This window comes from Cricetulus griseus, chromosome 2 (genome assembly GCF_003668045.3).
Source record: "Cricetulus griseus strain 17A/GY chromosome 2, alternate assembly CriGri-PICRH-1.0, whole genome shotgun sequence".
In the NCBI taxonomy this organism is placed as follows: domain Eukaryota; kingdom Metazoa; phylum Chordata; class Mammalia; order Rodentia; family Cricetidae; genus Cricetulus; species Cricetulus griseus.
Window position 1 is genome coordinate 164860560 of NC_048595.1, and position 22892 is coordinate 164883451.

At 41.1% G+C, this 22892-nt stretch overlaps 1 protein-coding gene across 5 annotated transcripts in view; it reads right to left on the reverse strand.

The window, feature by feature from the left end:
- The window catches only part of Dym (dymeclin), a 257330-nt gene that overhangs the window by 216682 nt on the left and 17756 nt on the right, over positions 1–22892 (reverse strand). For all 5 annotated transcript variants that reach the window (XM_027397915.2, XM_027397914.2, XM_027397913.2 and 2 more), the window contains 4 exons: positions 22578–22768; positions 9309–9361; positions 7392–7485; positions 5898–6031 (listed from right to left, as the gene is read on the reverse strand). In XM_027397915.2, coding sequence (XP_027253716.1) covers positions 5898–6031; positions 7392–7485; positions 9309–9361; positions 22578–22717 — 421 coding nt within the window. In that variant the 5' untranslated portion in view covers positions 22718–22768. The remainder of the gene's footprint in view (positions 1–5897; positions 6032–7391; positions 7486–9308; positions 9362–22577; positions 22769–22892) is intronic.

A 22892-nucleotide genomic window follows, 5' to 3' on the forward strand; every position in this document is an offset into this window, starting at 1 on the left:
GACTACAAACTTGCTGTGCACAACAGTCTGCTCAGGACGGGTGGGCAGTCTCCCTCTGGAGGGCTCCCAGATGCTTCATGGAGGACAGCAAATATAATTCTTTTCTGTTTTGGTTCATTTGGTTCATGACAACATCCACTAATCGCCTGCTGGCAGTTAAATCCCAACGCCAGCATTCCATCAGCCAAGACAGGACACCTCACTCCTGGGCTTTCGACTTTCGCCCTTAGCGGGCTCCCAGGAGGCTCCTAGGGAGGCCATACCAGATGCGTCACACAGAAAATAAACCCACAAAATACTCAACAGGGAGGGTGTGGGCTCAGGACTGAGGTCGGAGGAGATCCTCAGTCTCTGACTTTCAAACAGCCCAGGGCTCGCCTCTGACTGGGACCACCTGAGACGCCTGTCACTTCCAGGCCCTAAGTCCTCTGAAAGTTCTGGAGCAGGAGGCTTCCTTCTGGTGTTCTCCAAACACAAAGTATTCAGTATTCAATTCTCACTGGCCAGCCAAGCTCTTTATTGCTGGGCATTCTAACCTCTGAAATGTTAACGTATGATGTTCTCCCCTAGTAAGTTATGTACCTCTGTTTCCCCAGCACTAGGGCTACAATTCTTTCTACACCATCAAGCTATACCCCTAGCATATCCACAGTTTAAACTCTCAGTGCAGACTAGAGTTTTGAGAGAAAGCTGAGATGAATACACATGTAGCCTGTGCACCTGAGAGCAACCTTCATAAAATAGTAAGTAAAAGAAAATAATCATTTTCAAATACATTTATGTTGAACGGTTTTGTGTTTTTCAAGGATCTGGTCAAGCCTACACTGAAACCACCTCTTCCTCTACCTCAACAAACACAGAGTCCACTGCTTGTCCTGGGAGCCTCTAGTTTCACCCCTACACTCTCTCTCTACTGTGGAACAATCTTTGTATGCTGTAAAAATATGTATTATTCTCATTGGTCAACAAAAGAGCTGACTAGCCAATAGTTGGACAGGTAAAGGGTAGGTGGACTTGCAGACAAAAAGAGAACACAAAGAAGAGGAGGGAGGAGTCTCAAGGAGAGAAGCTAGATGAACTTGCCCTGTTTTAAAAAGCGGGGGGAGAAGGAGTACTGGTTGGTGGCACACGCCTTTAATTAATCCTAGCACTTGGGAGGCAGAGGCAGGTGGATCTCTGAGAGTTTGAGCCCAGTCTGGTCTACAGAGTGAGTTCCAGGACAGGTTCCAAAGCTACAGAGAAACCCTATCTCAAAAAACCAAAAAAAAAAAAAAAAAAAAAAAAAAAAAAAAAAAAAAAAAAAAAGGTACCACCACCACACGACAGAGACGACAGAGAGTAGATAAGAAATATAGGTTAATTTAAAATGTAAGACTTAGCTAGTAACAAGCCTGAGCTATCGGCCAAGTATTTATAATTAATAAGTCTCTGTATGTTTATTTGGGAGCTGGCTGGCAGAACAGAAAAGTCCACCTACACTCTCCATGTTCCTCCTTTCCTAGACTCTCCACTCAGACTCCTCCCTGCAATCTCCCTCTCCTCAGCCTCTCTCCTACTTATGTCCAATCTCCAGTCCCCAAAGGCTTTTCTCTCCTCTAAAAATTAAGAAAGGGCAAACAATCAATCAAACAAGCAAGCCCACATACTTGTAAGGAAACTTTAACTGCTTCCTACAGGGGCAGTAAAGCTACTACAATTGAGTCTTCTGCATACAACTATGACCTAAAATAACAGTTTTTATGTACTTCTAGAAGTACAGGAAATCTCTAGGACCCCAACATAATAAAACAAAACAACCACAAGCAAAAAACTGACTTGAATTCAGAGCAAATCCTGTGTAGCAAGCAAACCCCAAGGCAGTCCAACACTAAAGGGAGGCATCAATGGAGTCTATGGGGGGACTAAGGGGCTAGCAGTGGGAAGGAAGGAACCAGGGCAGTACCAATGGAGACTGCTATGGGATTACTATGAGGCTAGCAGTGGGAAGGAAGGAACCTGAACCTAAGGCCCCTCCTGAGGCCAAGAACCCTCCCAGAAGGCAAAGTGTTATAGTATATAGGCCCTGGATGTCCTTGAAGCATGTGCTTATTCCCAGAGAAGGCTTCCTAAGATCAAATGAATACAATCAGCACTGACAGATACATATTGAAGCAAGCAACCCAGACAGATAAAAACAACAGCCCAGTACTTGATATATGGGACATCAAATACTAGATAAATATTAGAATTAACTTGATAAGAATGAAGCATAATACCAAAAGAAAGTGAAAAAAAGCTGAGGCTGAAAGCAAAAGAAAAATGGGAATAATTTTGCAGTGCTTCATGATCTTTCCTAGGGCTGGCTTTGTTCCCTTCCATTAATTCTGAAAGGTATGAATAGTGAAGCTAGCCTCATATAATGACATAAATTTGCTTTAACAGTCTGCTGCCACATCGGACATAGCCCATGGGGACACACTCGAATACAAAGTCCTAGAAAATATTCTAATCTGAGAGCTAACAAAGCTGATGCAGTTCTCATAAAGACTGCTTTGCTGCAACACTGACACTATCCAAGTTATGATGGCTGGAAACAATGCACTGGACTAACAGTAACACTTCACGCTGGAATAAGCTAAGATGCCTCAGCTGACTCCACTAGTCCTCTACTTATGCAAACAACTCTCAGACTTGTGCTGCTGCATACTATCTGCTCCCAGGCAGGCCTTCATACAAAGACACTTTGATAGCAGCTGACACAGAAATGTTATCAGCTACTGCATGAGTAGAGTCCTTCTGTTCCATTTACTAATACTTGTGAACTGAGTGTTGATGCAAAATTGTAAATTGCAAACAGTTAATGAAGAATCATAAAAGGGATTAAGTTAGTAATCAGAAGTAGAAACCTAAAACCAAAGACATGTAAGACTAGAATAACACAAAAATATATATACACGCCCTAAACAGCAAGTCTTTAACCCTAACAAGACAATTCACTAAAAGTATGCTGGTGGAGCAATGGCAGGATCAGTGATGCACGACAGAGTGTCACTGAAAAGCAATGCATAAAATTCTAAATGGCTGCATACAGTTGTGCAAGCCTTTAATTCCAGCACTCAGGAGGATCTCTGTGAGTTCAAGGCCAGCAAAGTGAGTTCCAGGACAGCCAGGACCTCAAAGACAGACAGACATCATCATCATCATCATCATCATCATCATCATCATCATCATCTTACTCCATAAGAAAGAAGGTACAAGTATAGCCCTGTAATTCCAGCACTGCAGAGGTGGAGGCAGGATAAAAGGGCTAAATTAGGGCACATGGCAATGGCAAGACCTCTCTCAAATATGTCTATGTGGAGGGGAGTTTACCATCTATGACCATACCACTTTACCAATTATCAGACCACTTACTCGGTCTTTCAGTGTGATAACCATCTTGACAGTGCTGATAATATAATTGGAAAAAAATTATTTTTATACTGTCTCTAGATTAAACATCCCAGATACACAACAACAACAACAAAAAATGTTTCTCAGGCTTGGCTAAGAGTGGTCAATGCAGGGGCAGAGGATATCCAATGGCAACAATGTACTGCAAAATAAATAAACTTTATCAGTCAAGAGTATCTGTTTACTCACCAGTAAGTATTAACAAATAAGATGACACTGTTAACATGAAGGGACCAGCTCCCTATTTCGGCAGCCATAACAGCTTGTCTGACCTTGTCCTAGTCACTAGAAAGTCAGATCCCTGCCTCATGGCAAGGAACCAATCAGAAGTTAGCTGGTGGCATTATGCTTTATGGCTCTGGGTGTGCTTTACGGACAAGCGCACAGAAATGACTCACAGCATAGCAACCACCCTGGGAGGGCCTATGGGCCATAACAACCAGTTGGCCAATCAACACAGGGCAAGCCCTCCAAGTCTGGAGGCACACCAATCCTGAGCCTGTGCGTACCCCTAGACACACCCCTTACGCTGCCCTACAAAATCTCTCTGCAGCCAGTTCGAGCTGTCTTTGCTAGCCATCCGCCATGGTGGGTGGGTGAAAGACCCGAGCTAACATGACCTGAGCTAACATGACCCGAGCTCATTAAACAACAATAAAGCCTCATGCAGTTTGCAGCAAGCTTTCGAATATGCCTGGTGATTGGGGTAATCCCAATCCTAATGGCTGAGACCCCGGAGGCCTGAGTTTTCCGGGGGTCTAACAAATAAGCACAGCTTTTGAGACAATAGACAAAATAAGTGCTGGGTTTACACTTAGTTTGGTTATGGTCTTAGGCCCTAGAAGGTGAAAATTCATTTCATTCTCATGTTAGAACTCCACAAAACACTATTTTTTAAGACTGACATTTTAAATTATGCACATGTGTCTATGTTTATACACAAAAGTGCAGGAGCATGTGGAGGCCAGAAGGCGGCTTTGGATTCTGGAACACGAGTTACAAGGCAGTTGTGAGTCACCTGATGAAGGTAATAGGAACTCAGCTTAGGTCCTATGTGGAATATTACTTTAACTATGTGATCATGTGGTACATTTGTTTGTGCTACTTTTATTTAATTATGTAAAAATGTGTTGCATTTGTTTCACCTTGCCTGCCTAAGGCACCTGATTGGTCTAATAAACTGAATGGCCAATAGGCAGGAGAGGGCTAGGAGGGGCAGGCAGGCAGAGAGAATAAGTAGGAGGAGAAATATAGGCACAAGAGAAGGAAGAGGAGAGAATGAGGGAGAAAGAGAGGAACACACCTGGGGCCAGAAGCCAGATAGCTGCCCTGCCAGACAGCCAGCCATGAGAAGCAGTGAAAATAAGATACACAGAAGGAAAGAAAGGTAAGAAACTCTGAGGTAAAGCAAAGATGAAGAGAAATAGGTTAGGTTATAAGAGCTAGTGGGACAAGCATTAGGTAAAACTATTATGTCTCTGTCATGATTTGGAAGCTAGTTGGTGGCCCAAAAGAAAAAGCCTGGTACAGTTCTCTGCAAGAGCAGTACCTACTCTTAACCACTGAGCCATGTCTCCAGCCCCCATGGGGGGCGGAGGGGAGTTGTCTTTTTCTTACCCAGTAGAACTATGTTGTGTTATGGATATCAAAACATAAATATTAGCACTGAAACACTAAAGTATAAAATCCTGAATAAAAGCCCTATTCATATCTCAAGTACATATTAAAGAAATATAGAAATATATTATGTTTGTAAGATTCGAGACTGTGTTAATGGGGAGGGGGAAGGAAAGGCAGGTTTATCCCTAAATGCAGACACGGCTAGCCCCCAGCTGAGTGTTTCTGCCACCATGCCCTCCTGCACTGGATGGTACTCTTAAACTGTCAGCCAAAACAGCCCTTCCTTTCTTACACTGCTTTGTCAGGTATTTGGTGACAGCAACAAGATAAGGAACCAACGCAGAGAAACGGCACGGTGAGTGGGACCTGTGTGGGACTGCTGCTATGGTCATGGTCTTGGAACTGGTCTTCAGGAGAAATTGCCCACCATGACTCAATGTCCCCTCAAACTCCAGGCAAAATAAACATTCCCTTCCCTGTTCTGTCGGGTGTTTGTTACAGCAGCAATACAAGTAAGTAACACAAAAGTCAGGTGAGAAAGATACTACTCACCTGGCTTTTTTACCAAAGAAAAAACAGGTGTTATTACAGGAGAACCAGAATTTTCAAAGTTGATACTTTTTAAATACTGGGTGTGAATGGCACGTACATGTGAGCACATGTGCCACAATGCACATGTAGAAGTCAGAAGACAGATTGCTAAGACAGGCTCTTTCCTTCCACCTTTACTGAACTCAGGTTGTCCAGCTTGCATTGTCAGGAGGCAGTGCCTTTACCCACTAAACCATCTTGCTGGCCCCAGATTTACTTTTAATCTTAAAAATTTCAGGATATCTGTTACTTACTATAACTGCCAGGAGACTTTTCTTCATACATAAAATGAAGCTGTAGCTCCTCCTCAGACATCTCACAGATGAACACTTTCAGCAAACAGCAAATAATAAACAAAGCATTATGTGTCTGCCAAATGAAGATGTGGCTAGAAAGAAGAGACCAGAATCACCTGGAGATCAGTATTTAATCATAAACAAGGTCAGTCTGTTTCTATCAAATTATGTCTTCGTAATTTGTGAATGGCTTTGCACAGCCTACTTACAATATTAAGACAATGTTTATCTCTTTCCAAGGTTTATAGTTATATTGAATCAGTGACAGCTATTGTACATAGTGAGATCTACTTAATTAAAATGGTTACTGATGCCTGTAGAATAACTGCTTTGTCCTTAACTTTACAACTGTGCCACATGAAAGCAACTGAAACAAAAGAGAGCTAAAAAGGATGGTAGCATAATGAGAATATTCACAAGTATACAATGTAACCAAAAGAAGACATGAGTGGCAACACAATACAGTGCGGTTATCTGCATTAGTAACAGGAAAATTTTAACTGGATTTGATGTATCTGTTCATAAGCAGGGCAATGGATAATCAATGCTAAAACAATTTTGTAAGAGTCAACATGGTGGCTCACACCTGTTATCCCAGCACTTGGAGACTTAAAGCACTGGCATGCCATGAAATCAAGGTCCAGCCTGGGCTTCAGAGTGAGACCTTGCCTCAAACAAATAAACAAAGTCACTGTCTCAGTCATAAACAAGCAGACTTCCCCTGATCAAATATTTAGGAAAGAAAAGCAATAGATGTGGAATAACATTGGTCCAAGTCATCATTTAAACTAGATTAATCGTGACAATGAAAAATGATGTTGGGAGGAAACTACCTTTTATGATAACAATCATATCACAACAAAGGAGGACAATGACAGGACGAATAAGAGAAAGTGAATGACACTCATGTATGAAAATGTCATCATGAAAGCCTTCATGCTAGCTTTATATGCTAACTATAACACCTTATATGCTAAATATAATTAATTAAAATTAATTTTTAAAACTGAATTCAAAGAATAATTATATTATTACTAAACATTTTTTTGGTTTTTCGAGACAGGGTTTCTCTGTGTAGCTTTGGAGCCTATCCTGGCACTCGCTCTGGAGACCAAGCTGGCCTCGAACTCACAGAGATCTGCCCGCCTCTGCCTCTGCCTCTGCCTCCCGAGTGCTGGGATTAAAGGCGTGCGCCACCAATGCCTGGCCATTACTAACCTTTTAAAAAATCTAATTTTAATAATTAACCAAAATGCTGAAATCAAATTCCTGAATCTCACACCAACAATTTAAGACACTAAAATAAAAACTTTTACTTTTTACCTCTTAATAAAAATATAATTCCTTCACAGGATTTTCAAAAGATCATAGCCTACTTCCCCCACCTAATAAAAAATCACCCCTCACAGCACGCACTAAGAGCACTGCAGTGCCAGTTAAAGGGCAGCTTACTTCTGGCACTCTGCCGAAAGCCTGAGCTCTCTGGTTCTGGAAAGGAAGACCTTAGTTAAGGCGCCAAGATTTCCCGTTCGAGGGTTGTTTTCAACTGCAAGAGACAAGAAAAGCATTTAAATAGTTAACACTGAGCATATCGTACCATTTATAGAATGTCAAATTAAAACTGCTAACCACTCTTACGGACAATTTCACATCTAATTCAGAAAATAAACAGTGAGAGAAAATGCTACTCTCAATCTATGCTGGTTTGTTTTATGTCAGCTTGACACAGATAGTGTCATCAGAGGGGAGGAAGCCTTAATTGAGAAAAGGCCTCCATAAGATCAGGCTGTAGACAAGCCTGTAGAGCATTTTCTTAAGTATTGATCAATGGAGGGTGGAGGGGCATCCCAGGCCATAGTGGGCCCACCCCCTGGGCGGTTTGTCCTGAATCATTTATGAAAGCAGGCTGAGCAAGCCATGGGGAACAAGCCAGTAAGCAGCTCACCTCCATGGCCTCTGCATCAGCTCTTGCCTCCAGGTTCCTGGTCTATTTGAGTTCCTACCCTGATTTCCTTCAGTGATGAACAGTTAAGTGTAGGCCAAATAAACCCTTTCCTCCTCCCCAACTTGCTTTTGGTCATGTTGTTTCATCAATTTTCTCAATTTCAAATATCAAAATTTACTTACAAAGTAAACAGGAGAAGAAAGTGGAACCTCAAATAAGGTTAAGAACCAATATTAATGTAAGTTTTCATTATTTTAGATTTTTTAAAGTATTATTTTACTTTATGTATGTATGGTTGGTTGGCCTGCACATATATCTATACGTGTGCACCTGAGAAGGCCAGAAGAGGGCATTGGGTCCCTATAACTGGAATTATAGACTGTTGTGAGCTTCCATGTGGTGCTGAGAATTGAACTGGGTCCTCTGGAAGAGCAGCCATTGCTCTTAACCACTGAACCATGGCTCCGGTCAAATTTTACATATTCCTATCTATAGGTTGTTACTTGCTCAAGAACACATCCTCATCCACTGGCTCAAATCCTTAGTTATACTGAAAAGTGGGCTTACGAAGCCACTGTTGGGCTGCATGGCAAGTCCTGAAGCACAACAGTTAGGAATTCGACATAAGGAGACTACTTAGTCCAAATTTTACTTTTAATGCTGAAGAAAGCTCCCAAATTTTAAATCCTGACACAAAGTAAAAACCATGGCAATGACAAGTATACAGTCATTTTCTTGACCACTGATTTTCAATGCAAATAAATTCAAGTAACGGATGTTGATGAACCAGAAATGCAAACATTAAAGCACACTGGCCTGAGCTGCCAGGATTCATTTTCATGCAGATATTGGAATTATGTATCTATGTGAGCTTCCTTGACATGTTAAAGAGCTCCATCAAAGATGGAGTTCTTCAAAATATACATTAAAAAAAATAAATAAATGCAACCTTGGTCCTGCCTCAATGAGATGATGGGACAGACTTAGTAGACTTCCTAGGGGAGGCCTTACCATCTCCGAGGAGCAGATGGGAGGTGGGGTGAGGAGACATGGGGGTGTGGGAGGACAGGAGGGAGGGGGAACTGGAATTGGAATGTAAAAAATAAATTTTAAAAAGTTTAAATGAATGAATGAATGCAAGTCTGCAAATACATACTCTAAAAGAATGTACAAGGAAAGCCAGGTGTGGAGCACATGCCTGACATCCCAGCAGGGTCCCCTACTACCACTACAAACACAGACAAGGTGCATGGACCAAACGGTACAAAGCCCCAATGAGTCCATGATGACAAATAATTACTATTGTCACATCACAATCAAGAATGTTGCTTCATTAGGCCAATTCATATTATACTACCATCATACCATCATTTTTAAGAGAAATTCTGAAAACCTGCCTGTCCTCCTCCCCCCTCCCTCCTTACCCAAAGACTTGCAAACTGAAACGGTTGCCTCTTCCAACAGCTTCAACTCAGTACTGCAGAGACAAAACAAGAAAGGTAATTTATAACACAATACTAAATATGTACACACTAACATAATGGAATTCATCAACTGAAAAACATTAGAACAAGAACATGATAAACAATAAAAATAGCAATATAAAATAAAGCTTCAATTTTCAGTGTAGTTAGGAAATTTCCTCTAAATCTCAAGACATTTGAGAGAAGAGCTTGGGGTGCTGCTGGGGAATAATCCTTCTGTGAAGATGTGTTGTTCTCATTGTGAACAAAAAGCTAATTGGCTGATAGCTAGGCAGGATTTTCAGGACAGAGAGAACAATGGAAAAAATGAGGGCAGAGCCTGGGGAGTAGATAGGAGATGGAGAGAAAGCAGGAGATGAACTTGCCGTACTGAGAAAAGGATCTGAGCCATGTGGCAGAGCACAGAAAAGAATTATGGGTTAATTTAAAATATAAGAGTTAGCTAGTAACAAGCCTGAGCTACTGGTTGGACATTTTTAATTAGTAAGTCTCTGGGTGGTTATTTGGGAACCGGATGGGACAGAAAATTCTGCCTTACAGGGTGCCCTAACTTTCAGGACCTGAGGTGGGTAATCCAAAACAGAATACAAGGCACAGGTTCCAAAGCAGCACTGATCACACCCTTACAGTCATTCAGGGAACTGACATGCTTAGGCACCCATGGGGCTTGGACAGTACCCCAAAATCACACACCACCGAAGTCCTCCACAGCAGCAGACCACCCCGGTGTGCAGGTTAAACATGTAACCCTGGCTACAACCATCAGGAGAATTTTAGCAAAAAGTGAACAACATACTAAAACTTGTAGCACACAGCAGGCTCACAGACCAGCAGAGTAAAACAAAGACACGGAGCACATAATCTTTAAAATTCTAATAACACTCCACCTAAAGTATGTGCCAAATTAAAGTCCTAGGAAGGAATTCCAAAAGCAAGAACATGGAGACACTGAATTCCACAGAGTGGTCACCACCAAAGCATGTCATCAAGCATACCACCTCATAATTTAACAGAACCACACTGCACATGGATTTCTAATCACTACCCAGTTAATAGGAAGCAAAGTGTGCCCTGACATAAAGGAGGGTACAGACTGAAGCCACATCTCAGTGTCAGGTGGTTTTTCTTGTTGCTGTTTTGTTTTGTTTTAATGCAGTTACATGACCTAGCCCGAGAGTCTCAGTGTCCTTAAAGCAAAGGAAAGATGCCACCATCAACAGAACAGCTGCACAAACCACAATGCAACATGTAGAAAGGGCCCACCACACAGCTCAGTGTGAACTCCCTAGTCCTCAGCTACAGAGGACACTCACAAGTCAAGGTTTCCTGTATTTAGTCCTCACACACTTACAAATAACTTACCAGTGCTATGCTGGCTTCTCCCACTAGACAAGAGGAAGGTATACCACATCATTTAATAATTTTGAAGTGTTTAAACATTTTTTAAATCAAATCAGATAACTATAGGCAATGTTAGACATGGTTGTTGGCCCACGCCTATAATCCTAGCACTTTTGAGATAGTCTGAAGGACCATGAATTCAAGACCACTGTGAGCACCTACACTCAAGTGGGTATACCATCACACAGACTCATACAGAAATATAATTTTAAAATCTTAAAAAAAAAAACCCAGTGGTGGCACATGACTTTAATCTCAGCACTCTGGAGGCAGAGACAGGTGGATCTCTGATGATTGGAGGCCAGCCTGGTCTACAGAGCAAGTTCCAGCACAGCCAGGGCTACACAGAGAAACCCTGTCTTGAAAAACAAAAGACAAAACAAAACAACAATCCACACACAGTCAGGCATGGTAGCACAGGCCTTTAGTCCCAGCTCTGGGGAGGCAGAGGCAGGCAGATCTCTGAGCTGGAGGTCAACCTGGTCTTCTACATAAGGATAACCAGGGCTACATAGTGAGACCCTGTCTCAAAGAAACAAAAATAAAACAAACTCACACATGTGAACATATACACACAAAAACAAAAAGAAGAAGTTAATATGGGGCCTCTTGTAGTAGATCAGTACTTATCCCTAGCATAGGAATGGACTTTGGGAGCCCATCCCACATAGAGGGATACTCCCTGAGCCTAGACACAAGGGGGTTGGCCTAGGCCCTATCCCAAAAATACGACAGACTTTGAAGACCCCCTATGGAAGGCCTTACCCATCCCTGGGGAGAAGAAAGGGTATGGGAAAGGTAGGGTATTAGTTGGGGGGGGGGGAGAAGGACCTGGGACTAACATGTAAAATAATTTTCTTTCTAATAAAAAAGAAAAAAGTGTGTAAAAAAAGAAGAAGAAGAAGAAGTTGTCAAATAACACGAAGGCCGGGGCATATTTTAAAACCTCTTCTGTTTTTAAATCCAGTTTCAATCCTCGGGCATGACAAACATCCTTGCCCTTTTCTGCAAGAATGGTCTAGAGAGCAGAATGCTAAATTGTGACAAAAAAAAGTAAAAATTTGACCAATATAAAGTGAAAAGCTATAGAAAATATGTTTCTTATAAAGATAGATTATCAACCATATTAGCCACTAAAAGAGAAAATGTTTCCAAATGTAATCAGCCACAACTCAGGACATAGCTTAGATAGATGAATCTGCTGGTTCCTCACTATCTCAGGGAAGAGCCTACCTTCAGCTCAAGCCTGAAGTTTAAATAACAAGACCAGAGTTCAGTGTTAGGCCACCCATTGCCGTCAGTCAACAGAGAGCAACTGTTGATTATCACACAGTTTTCTAAAACTGACAAACAAAAAGAACATTTTTGGTAAGGAGGGAAAAACCATACTTTACATAAAGCCTATAGTCCAAGAATTCAAGTTTCCACCACCAAAAGAAACATATAACATGGGTCATTTGAATAAAGCAAATGTAACTGTCATACATGAAAATTTGAAAAAAATTATTTACAGTATTTTTAGTCAACTAGTGTTAACAGGTCAGAGAGATGACAGTTTGCAAATAACACTCAAGTAGAGTTAACACGGGCAGCGCAAGGACTAGGGAAAGCATATTGGTGCCCCTTTTGTGATTTTTGTTGCCCACATTTCCCTTTGTCAGCTCAGACTCTCCTTTTCCACCAGCCCATCTTCACCTATGCAGACTGTGGCTCTGCATTTACAGGGATCACAGATAATGGAGCCTCAGTGCTGAAGAATTACAGAAAGAAAAAAGGAGATTGAACAATGCATAATCTTGGAAAAACTTATTACCAATTTATTACAAAATAACAGTGCATGTTGAAGAAATGGCTCAGCAGTTAAGAGTGCTTGCTGCTCTTCCAGCCTCCAGATACTTTCTTATTCAAGCAGATCTACATAATACAACATAGAAACACTACCATGCACATACAATGTCTATATACATGTAGAAGAAACTGTATCATGGGGGCTGCAATGATGGCTCCATGGTTGCGAGCACTTGCTGTTGGTTCCCAGCACCCACATGGCAGCTCACAACCATCTGTGACTCCGGTTGCAGGTGTTCTGATACTCTCTGGCCTCCACAGGCAATGGGTATACCTGTGGTGAACATACATACATGTGGCACACATGCATGCATGCAGGCAAAGCACTCAAAACTATAAAATAAAAATACATTTGAAAATACCTTTCTAAACAAACTAAAACCAAAAAAAAGTATCATGCATATAACATGTTATAAAAATTGCTTCTTGGGGCTGGAGAGATGGCTCAGCGGTTAAGAGCACTGACTGCTCCTTCAGAGGTTCTGTGTTCCATTTCCAGCAACCACATGGTGGCTCACAAACACCTGTAGTGAGATCTGGTGCCCTCTTCTGGCATGCAGGGATACATGCAGACAGAACATTGTATATATAATGAATAAAGTAAATCTTTTTAAAAAGATTGTATCTAGGTCATAATTACAATCACACAAAACAATTCGAAGATAAAGAATTTTGAGAAATAAATTTAAATATGACAAGGAAAATGATAGGCTGACAAGTGACTTTTCTCTAATTGCCATGAAACCATCAACTACAGTGTATTCAGGAAGCAAACCTCTAAATTACATATATTCTCTCACTCACAGCTTCCAGCAAGTTAGACTGGCTGTATTTTACTTTTTAGGCACACCAGTCCCATAAACAAATGGTAAAAGATAAAAAGCTCATAATTCAAATCTCATAGAGAAAGCAGATGTGCAAAAAGCTATTGGGGTAAATTACTAGAGAATTCTGAACATAGACTTGCTGGATAAACTGCAATTAGAAGGCTTATAAAGTAAATAATACTAAAAAATTTTTCAGCCCTTTCACTGAAAATTTTTTTCACAAAATGTTTTCAAAATTGACACTTTACACCAATGTCATTTCGGCCTACAATGTACCTATTCTAACAAATATGCTATCTTTGTCAGTTTACAAATGGCCTAGGTAAATCAACAAGTCACCATTCAGAAAAACACAGAGGCATTTCTAAGGGCTTCCCCCTTACATTAGCAAAGAGGGAACTACAAAAATCATTCACAAAACTAACAAGAAACAGCCCATTCAGTGGTTAAACTGCAGGAAGGTTAATGTTTTAAAAGAACCTATTCATAGTAAAATTTCAAAGTATAAAACTGCATATAAATTTACTACAGAAAATTTTTAATGCATCAGGCAAACCAAAAAGGTGTTTCTATTCCTGTGATCCATAGACAATCTATACACTGCCGTTCAACTGCCAAAACCAAAGGCCTGGAACTATTCAACTGTCAAAACTGCAACCGCTACCATACTGGGTAACACTGCATTTATTTTCTCGGGAAAATAAGAGAGATTAATGGCTTTAAAGTGTAGATTTCAAACCCACCAGAAAATAGTCAAGGGAGCAATGGTAAGGCTTTCTTGGCCCCTTACTTTAGCACTGTGAAAATCTGTCCCCCCCATCTAAGCGTTCACTTTAAGGGAGTAATCAATCTGAGACGAACTCCCTCACCTTCTAAAAACTGCGCATTGGAAGGTATAAATGCAAGGAGGAAATAAAATTTTTAATGCAATATGTAAAAACTGAAGTTCCTCAATCTGAGAAAATGAGATACAAAGAAAGTTGCATGCTGTTTATTCCATTAACAACAGAGCTTGATAGGTTACTTTTGCTGCCATCAGAACAAACCTCTGATGGAAGAAATGAAGGGAACCTAGAAAACAGTTTAGGAGCTATGCTAGGCCACCTCTGTCAGGCAGTCTGTTCCCATAAACCACACCATGTGTGCCAAGGAGAATAAAAACACAGAGACGGCACAGTGACTCAAAAGAAGACAACACTTTCCTAGCACTGTCTCTCTCACTGTCAGACTCCAGAGCTAACTTAAGTCAAGTCTCTTCTGTTTCTCAGGTGAGGAAACACATTTAAAAACTTTAAGGAAAGATCATTCCACCAAGTATCCTAGCCAGAGAGAAGACACACTCCCCTCAGGGAAGGTAGAAACACTGGGCAGATGGCCTCTGCCTACCACCAGGGCTGCCCACAACATTCAAGGCACAGGACAACTGGGAGTATGCCCCACAGCTTTGTGCAAGCTTTAAATGTGAATATATATGACCTCGTGATCCTTCTCTCAAAGACCACCAGATCATTTTATAATGCAGCGCTCTGGGTGTTATTTGAAGTTCAGTTTGATGAGTCCATGCTTCCATAGGAGCTGATGACACATTACGATCAACACAAGTTACCTCTGCAGTTACACAGACCTGCTTTCGATTTGGTCCTTACCAGCTTACTCACTGTAATCATGCACAACCACACACCCCTGAGGGCTCAGTGTTCACAGACATGACAACAGGAACAGATGTGAACCAACTGAAGAGACAGATGACAATCAGTCCAGCACGTGGAAATGTGACAGACTTCCTAAGTAACTAATAAATCGCTTAGGGGTAGTTATAAAAATACACTAATTCAAAAAATTTATGACAGTAATATATCACATTTTTTAAAAAATGTATACAAAATATCAAAAGTGGTATGTGGCATTCATAAACAGACAAGGCTATTTTAACTTTTGTTTCCATGTTTTATAACTTTTCTATAATTAACAATTACTTAAATATTTTAAAGGACCATTTTATTGGTAACAGCAACCATACAGAAGCCATCGATTTACACAATGAGAAATTCTTAAAGACTTGGTCCCAAGGAAATTTGTCATACTTCTATTTTTATTAATGAAAAGTGAGAAACCACTGAAGTGGTCAATGCTAGTTAAATAATTTGAGGCTATTCACTAGCCAGACAAACCATTGAAAAGGGAAACACTATAAAGAGAGAACTAAAAAATAGGATGAACACATTGTAATGGCACTCTAAAGGCACACACAGCCAATGTCAGCACTAGTTACACACAATCAATGTTAGCACTAGTTACACACAGCCAATGTGAGCACTAGTTAGTAAGACACACAGCCAATGTTAGCATTAGTTACACACAGCCAATGTTAGCACTAGTTACATACAACCAATGTGAGCACTAGTTAGTAAGACACACAGCCAATGTTAGCACTGGTTAGTTACACACAGCCAATCTGAGCACTAGTTACACACAGCCAATCTGAGCACTAGTTAGTTACACACAATCAGTGTTAGCACTAGTTACACACAGCCAATCTGAGCACTAGTTAGTTACACACAATCAGTGTTAGCACTAGTTACACACAACACTAGTTAGTTACACACAACACTAGTTAGTTACACACAGTCAATGTTAGCACTAGTTACACACAGCCAATCTGAGCACTAGTTACACACAGCCAATGCTAGCAATAATTAGTTACACACATCCAATATTAGCACTAGTTACTCTTGATTGCTTGCAGGTTAAATGTTTTTCCTTGTTTAGTTTTTCCCCCTCTGCATTTAAGTTTGAAACATGAACACGCAGTCCCTCAGTGCTGAGTAAGTGTTAAATGACTGTAGCTGTTCTACCTTATCTCAGCACCATCTAGTGCCCAGTGGGGGGAATAGTTCTCATGATGCTGTAGAGAACAGGAAGCACCTTGCAAAAGCAGAGTCAGGTAGGACCACACTTGGTCTGCACTCATTTTTTTTTTTTTTTTTTCCCGAGACAAGGTTTCTCTGTATTACGTTGGAGGTTGTCCTGGAACTCACTCTGTAGACCAGGCTGGCCTAGAACTCACAGAGATCCACCTGCCTCTGCCTTCCGAGTGCTGGGATTAAAGGCGTGAGCCACAAACGCCCGGCCTGCACTCATGTTCTAAACAGCTCAGCAATCATATGGCCAACAGGTACAGTGGCTCATGCCTGTGATCCCAACACTTGGGAAGCTGAAAAAGGAGGATGGAGAGTTCCAGGCCAGGCTGGGATGCACAGAAGGACCCTTTGCTTTTAAAACAGAAAAAAATCATATGGCTTCCAATAGAAAGTGCTTATCAGAATATTAGTTCAGTTTATGTTCATTCTTCAGTTTCTACTTTTAAGACAGCCCTTGCTAATTTTGAACTAATATTAACTTCCTTGAAGAAAAAGAGAATTCGACCCTCTAGACTCTATAGCAGTGGTTCTCAACCTGTGGGTCGAAACCCTTTTGGGGTGATGTATCAGATATCCCACACATTAGATATTTACATTATGATTCATAACAGTGGCAAAATTACAGTTATGAAGTAGCAATGAAATAATTTTATGTTTGGGAGTCATCACAACATGAGGAACTGCATTGAAGGGTTGCAACATTAGTAAGGTTGAGACCACTGTTCTATGGTATTGTACAATACCTTTGTGGTCAGGATCACTATTTCCACTTCACAAAAATAGTAGCAGGCTCAAAGAGCTTGGATGGCATGGTAAAGTGCACAAAGCTAGTAAGTGGCAGAGCTGGGCTGAAACAAGGTCCATCTGGCCTCAAACCTATGCCTTGCCTCTCACTGCACTGTTTTAATGCTCAACCAAGGCTAGGCTTGGTGGTACACACATGTAATCCTACCACTTGGGAGGCTAGGGGAGGAGAATCTTAAGGTCACAGCTAGTTTTGGGTACATACTGAGACCATATCTAAATAAATAAATAAATGATTCTATGCAATGCTATTACTTGGGTAGTCATTTTTTACAGAAATGTGGGATTTTTACTTCCTAGACAGGAGAAGGCAGGTGGCTGTTTTTATAACTTTCATATCCTTTAGAGATTAAACCACAAAATACATATTTTAGCAAATAAATAAGTACACTTATAATTTTTTAGTTCCATCTACAGACACAATAGTTAATGCTGGGAGAGCCCTCACCTTCATTCCTACTATGTGTGTTCAACCTTTAAAAGATAGTCATTTATAACCACATTATAAAACAACACAACAAAAGAGCTCATGTTCAGCTAAGTCTGTAACTTTGCCTTAAGTCGCAGTTATAAATAACTGCCCTCTGCACATCAACCCACAGACCCTAGGTTGGCTGCACCTGCACAATCCATCTTCTTTGGGGGTTGTTCCTATTCTGGTTCCTTCCAGCTTCTTCCAGAACATCTGGAATCATCACCGTCCACCCAGCACACCCACACTGCCTACTTCGTTCCACCTGTCTACAGAGTGCATACCTGACTCTACATCTGAACTGTCTTTCATTTTTCTTTGTTTAATTAGAGACATGTTTCAGAATGACAAAAATCTTTCCTGTCAACAAGTAATTTTCAAGGGGCTGGAGAGATGGCTCAGTGGTTAAGAGTACTGGCTACTTTCAGAGGACCTGGGTTCAATTCCCAACACCCACGTGGTAACAAGTAATTTTCACTGAATGACAAAGTATCACACAGTGATGCACTCAGAACATCAAATAAGATGAAGGCTTGGTTGTGCCCTTCCTGGTTCAAATCCTTCAACAGACATTAGGACAGATTTTATACAACTTGAATATTCTGTGAAATCTCTCAAATCTTCCTAACCTCCTCCCCTCACCACTTCTCAGTTCTTCGTGTTCTTCTGGTGGGTGTGACGTTCCTGGAACAGGCATGCTCCCTGCACTTCCATACAGCCCTTATCATGCTTCACTCTATAGTATAAACCCTTTGAGAGAATATGGTATCACCTTCCTACTTCACCATTATGGCCTGAGAAACAAATGACAGAGCGATACACAGTGAGAAACTACCTGGTCCTGCGACTCTAAATGATAAGCATGGCACACACATTATAAACATGCTCACACATATTATACTTTTACACCAGCACACTCAGGTATCTACAAATCAATATATAATAAGCATGGGCTTATTAGCACCGTTGTGTAATTTAGAAGCTATGTGTCTTTCTGGGATCTATCCCCATCCACCATCCTAATGTCACTGCCTGTTTCTCATCCTGACTCTGTCCTTCTCCACACTGACAGCCGTTCTACATCAAGACTCCTAGGGCTCTCTACTCCCCAATTTCACATTTCAAGACCAAGAGCACAGCATGCATGGGTGCTGGGGATCCAAACTCAAGGTTTCACATTTGCACAGAAGGCACTTTAGTAACCAAGCCAGCTCCCCAGCCCCTACAGCTTACTCTGAAGTTATCCACTTGTTTGAAACCTGTGCTTTATAAGTAATACTGATAAGGTGACATTTTTAAGCTACAAAGCAATCCCAATAGGATTTGCCACCATGACTGGAAACTGATGCAAAAAGAGTTCACGGCAAGGAAGAATAATCAGGAAGTACTCGCTGCATTTCTAAAGCTGGGCAGACATCCATTTATGGCCGCAAAAATGAGCTGCCTTTGAGGATGGCAAACATGAATAAAAGAAATCCCAAGAATGAACAATTTCAGAAATAGCTGGATTTGGAGTCATCACTACAGAGATTCATCTTAGTTCTAAAAATTGATAAAGAAGGGAATCTCAGTCCCTGGGTATTAATCAGGGACAATCTGCTACCTCAACGCCTACTCAAGCTCAACAACAAACATCCCATACCTTTACTGTTCAAGTTTGCTTCTCTGTTCCTGTGATAAAGGACAGGACCAAAAGCAACTTGGAGAATACAGGAGTTATTTTAGCTTACCCTTTCAGGTAACAGTCCATCACTGAGGTAGTCAAGGGAAGAACCTGTAGCAGAAACCATGTAGGAAGACTGCACACTGGCTCACTCTACTCAGCTAGTGTTTTTAGAGTCCAAGCCATTTGGCTATGGATGGTGCTGCCCACAGTGGACCGTGCCCTCCCACATCAATCAGTAATCAAGATGATCTTTTACAGACATGGCCACAGGCCAATCTAATTTGAGCTAATTCCTTACTTGAGGGTCCCTCTTTCCAGGTGGCAAGTTGACAATAAAAACTGCCTAGCACAACCACTGAGGAACAGGACAGTCTCAGACAAAAAACAAAGACAAATCATATACCACTAAAATAAATGCAATCTCCACAAATGAAGCCTCTGAAGTATTAGACCCACAATCTACAACACATGGTACATTTATTTCATGGCTTTTCATAAGAAAATCCTTTATGTTTTTCTCTATAAACTAGAATAAATCAGCATCTCACATAATAAACAGTAAGAACAGAAAAAGGTGTTCCAGAAAAAGTGCAAAACACCTATATCGATGAATCACAAAACAATGATAAAGCCTTAGTAATTTAAACTCCACTGACACAAGTGTGGCAAACATGAAAGTTAAATCTTTATTTAAAATAATTATTTTTACTTATGTGTCTGTGTGTGTGTGTGTGTGTGTGTGTGTGTGTGTGTGTGTGTGTAGTGTACATGTGCATGTGAGTGCTCAAGGAAGCCAGGAAGGGGCGCGGGACCCTCTGGAGCTGGAATTACAGGCAGTTGTGAGCTGTTTGATGTGGGTGCTGAGAATTAAACTCTGGCCCTCTGCAGAAGCAGTGAGCACTCTTAACAACTGAGCCATCTCTCCACCCCATGTTTTGTTTGGAGGGTTTTCTTTTTGGGATAAGGTCTTACTACATAGCCCATGCAATACAGAACTTAACAAGCATCCTACCTCCGTGTCACTAATTTATTTCAAAATGCTTAAAAAAAAAAAAGGAAGACGTTAAGCCCAGCAGGTAGAAGCAGGATGATCAGGAGCCCAAGGTCATCAGACACTACACAGAGAATTTGAAGCCACCCTGAGCTACATGAGACGCTGACTTTAAAACAAACAATCAAACCCTGTCTCAAAATTTACAAACTCCTTATTTCCCTAGAAATAAGGGAAATGCCTAATAGCTAATGAATAAACAAAGAAAATGTGTACTTATAAGGCAGACTATAGAGGAGCAACAAAAAGGAATGAGAAGTGTCTGGCCCCTATTTATCTGCCCATTCTGTAAAAGAGGCAGATCACAAAAGACCACATCTATGACTCCATTTAGAAATATCTACAACACTCAAGAGTGTGAATGCTGGGGGAGGGGTGGCTCTAAAGTTACCACAAATACAGCGGTGTAAAACAATACAAATTTATTACACTGCAGTTGTTCAGGGCAGAAGCCTAACAACAGTTTCACTGAGCAGAAACCAACAAGGCAGCAAGTAACTGAAGAAAATCACCATCATGAGGAAAAGCAAAACTTTCTGTGCCTCTTCCAGCTCCCAGAGGCTGCTCCCTTATCTGGCTCTTCGCCCCCTTCTTCAAAGCCAGCAGGACTCAGGCTAAGTCCAGGTCACATCATATCATGTCATATCACATGACCCACATGGCTTGACATCACATGACTGATGAGTTTTCCCTTTGTTCCTCATGCTTTTTCAAGAATCCTTATGGACTGGAAGCTGGGCATTGGTGGCCCACGCCTTTAGTCCCAGCACTCGGGAGGCAGAGGCAGGCGGATCTCTGTGAGTTTGAGGCCAGCCTGGTCTCCAGAGCGAGTGCCAGGATAGGTTCCAAAGCTACACAGAGAAACCCTGTCTCGAAAAACCAAAAAAAAAAAAAAAAAGAAAAAGAAAAAGAAAAAGAATCCTGATGGACTGGAGAGATGGTTCAGTGGTTAGAAGCATTGGCTGCTCTTCCAGAGGTCCTGAGTTCATTTCCCAGCAACCACATGGTGGCTCACAACCACCTATAGTGGGATCTGGTGCCCTCTTCCGGCAGAAAGTCATACATGCAGATAGAGCACTCATACATAAAATAAATAAATCTTGAAAAAAAAAATCCTGTTTTCATACTGGCCTACCTGGACATTACACATTAATCTCCCCACTTCAAGATCAAATGAGTGAGAAGCTTAACTCCATCTACTGCTCTCACTGTCCTTCACCTCAGAACATTACACATTCACAGAGGGTGGGGACTAGATGGAATGTTTTTAAAATATTTTTTGAAAAATCTAGCTATGGCATCTATGAAAATTCAATATTCTAGTTATTCTACATTACCACATAACCATGAATTTTTATATCAGTTTACGTGAGATACTGTTCAATGATCAAAAGACAAGGTGTGGGGGGGATGGGACTGGAGAGAGACAGCTCAGCAATTACAGACACACTCTGCCCTGGAAGTTGAGTCCAGATGGGTCACAACCACCTGTAACTACAGTTTCAAGGGATGATACACACAGAGACACACACAGACTCACAACACAGAGACAAAGAGAATAAAGAATTTTTAAAGTCCAAAAAGTCTTAAATTGACAATCGTGAGGAAAAGCAATGCCTCTGAGATACTGTGGTTTGTTGCATAAATTGGTAAAACTTCCTTGGAACAACCTGGCATATCTATAAATGCACACATTCTGACCCAACAATTCCACTACAAGGAATTTACAGTAGAGATAAATTTGTATGTGTGAAATATGCACAGCCCTATGAAGTAACAAAGTATTAGAAATAGTCTAAATGTCCACTAATAGAAAGCTTATTAAACATATTTAAAGGCTATTCTGTAGCCATGAAAACAGATAAAGCTATGGTCTATATGCTTACATATACAAGACAAATTTTACTTAAATGGAGGAGAAAACAAGGGGAAGGAAGATTTGATGCTAGTGTTTGCCCTTACACAATTCTTTAAGACTAAACGGGATGTGTGGAAAATAACTTCACACTGCCTCTAAGAATCAAAAGAACTGCTGCTGGCAAATGCAGCTGGGTAAGGAGACAGAGACGAAGGAGAAAACCTACTTCCTACTTTTCCTACATTCTACAGTTTCTACTAGCATACTAACCAGGATAAAAGGACACTGGAAAGTAGCATGTTGATAGCACAGGCTCATGCAGCCTTCGATGAGAATTTCCAGTCTCCAGGCAGCATCTTACCTGCTGGTTGGCGCAGGAAAAGAAAAGGAAAAGAGCTGATTCCAGAAGGGGTCGTTTTCAGAGATGGACTCCGTGCCTGAGAGCTTCTTCAAGTACTCATTTTTAGGAAGGTCGCTGATGCTGCTGCTATTCGCTCCCATCTTCTGTGTGGCAGGCAACTAGTCCTCACATGGGCATGCCCACCAAACAACCTATTAAAAAAATCATTCACAATAAACACCACACTTTCATAACATTGAACTAGACAGATAAATAAACCTGCGCCTCCTCTAAAGGCAAGCATAGCTCTCTTCATGTGCAAATACACTGGACCTC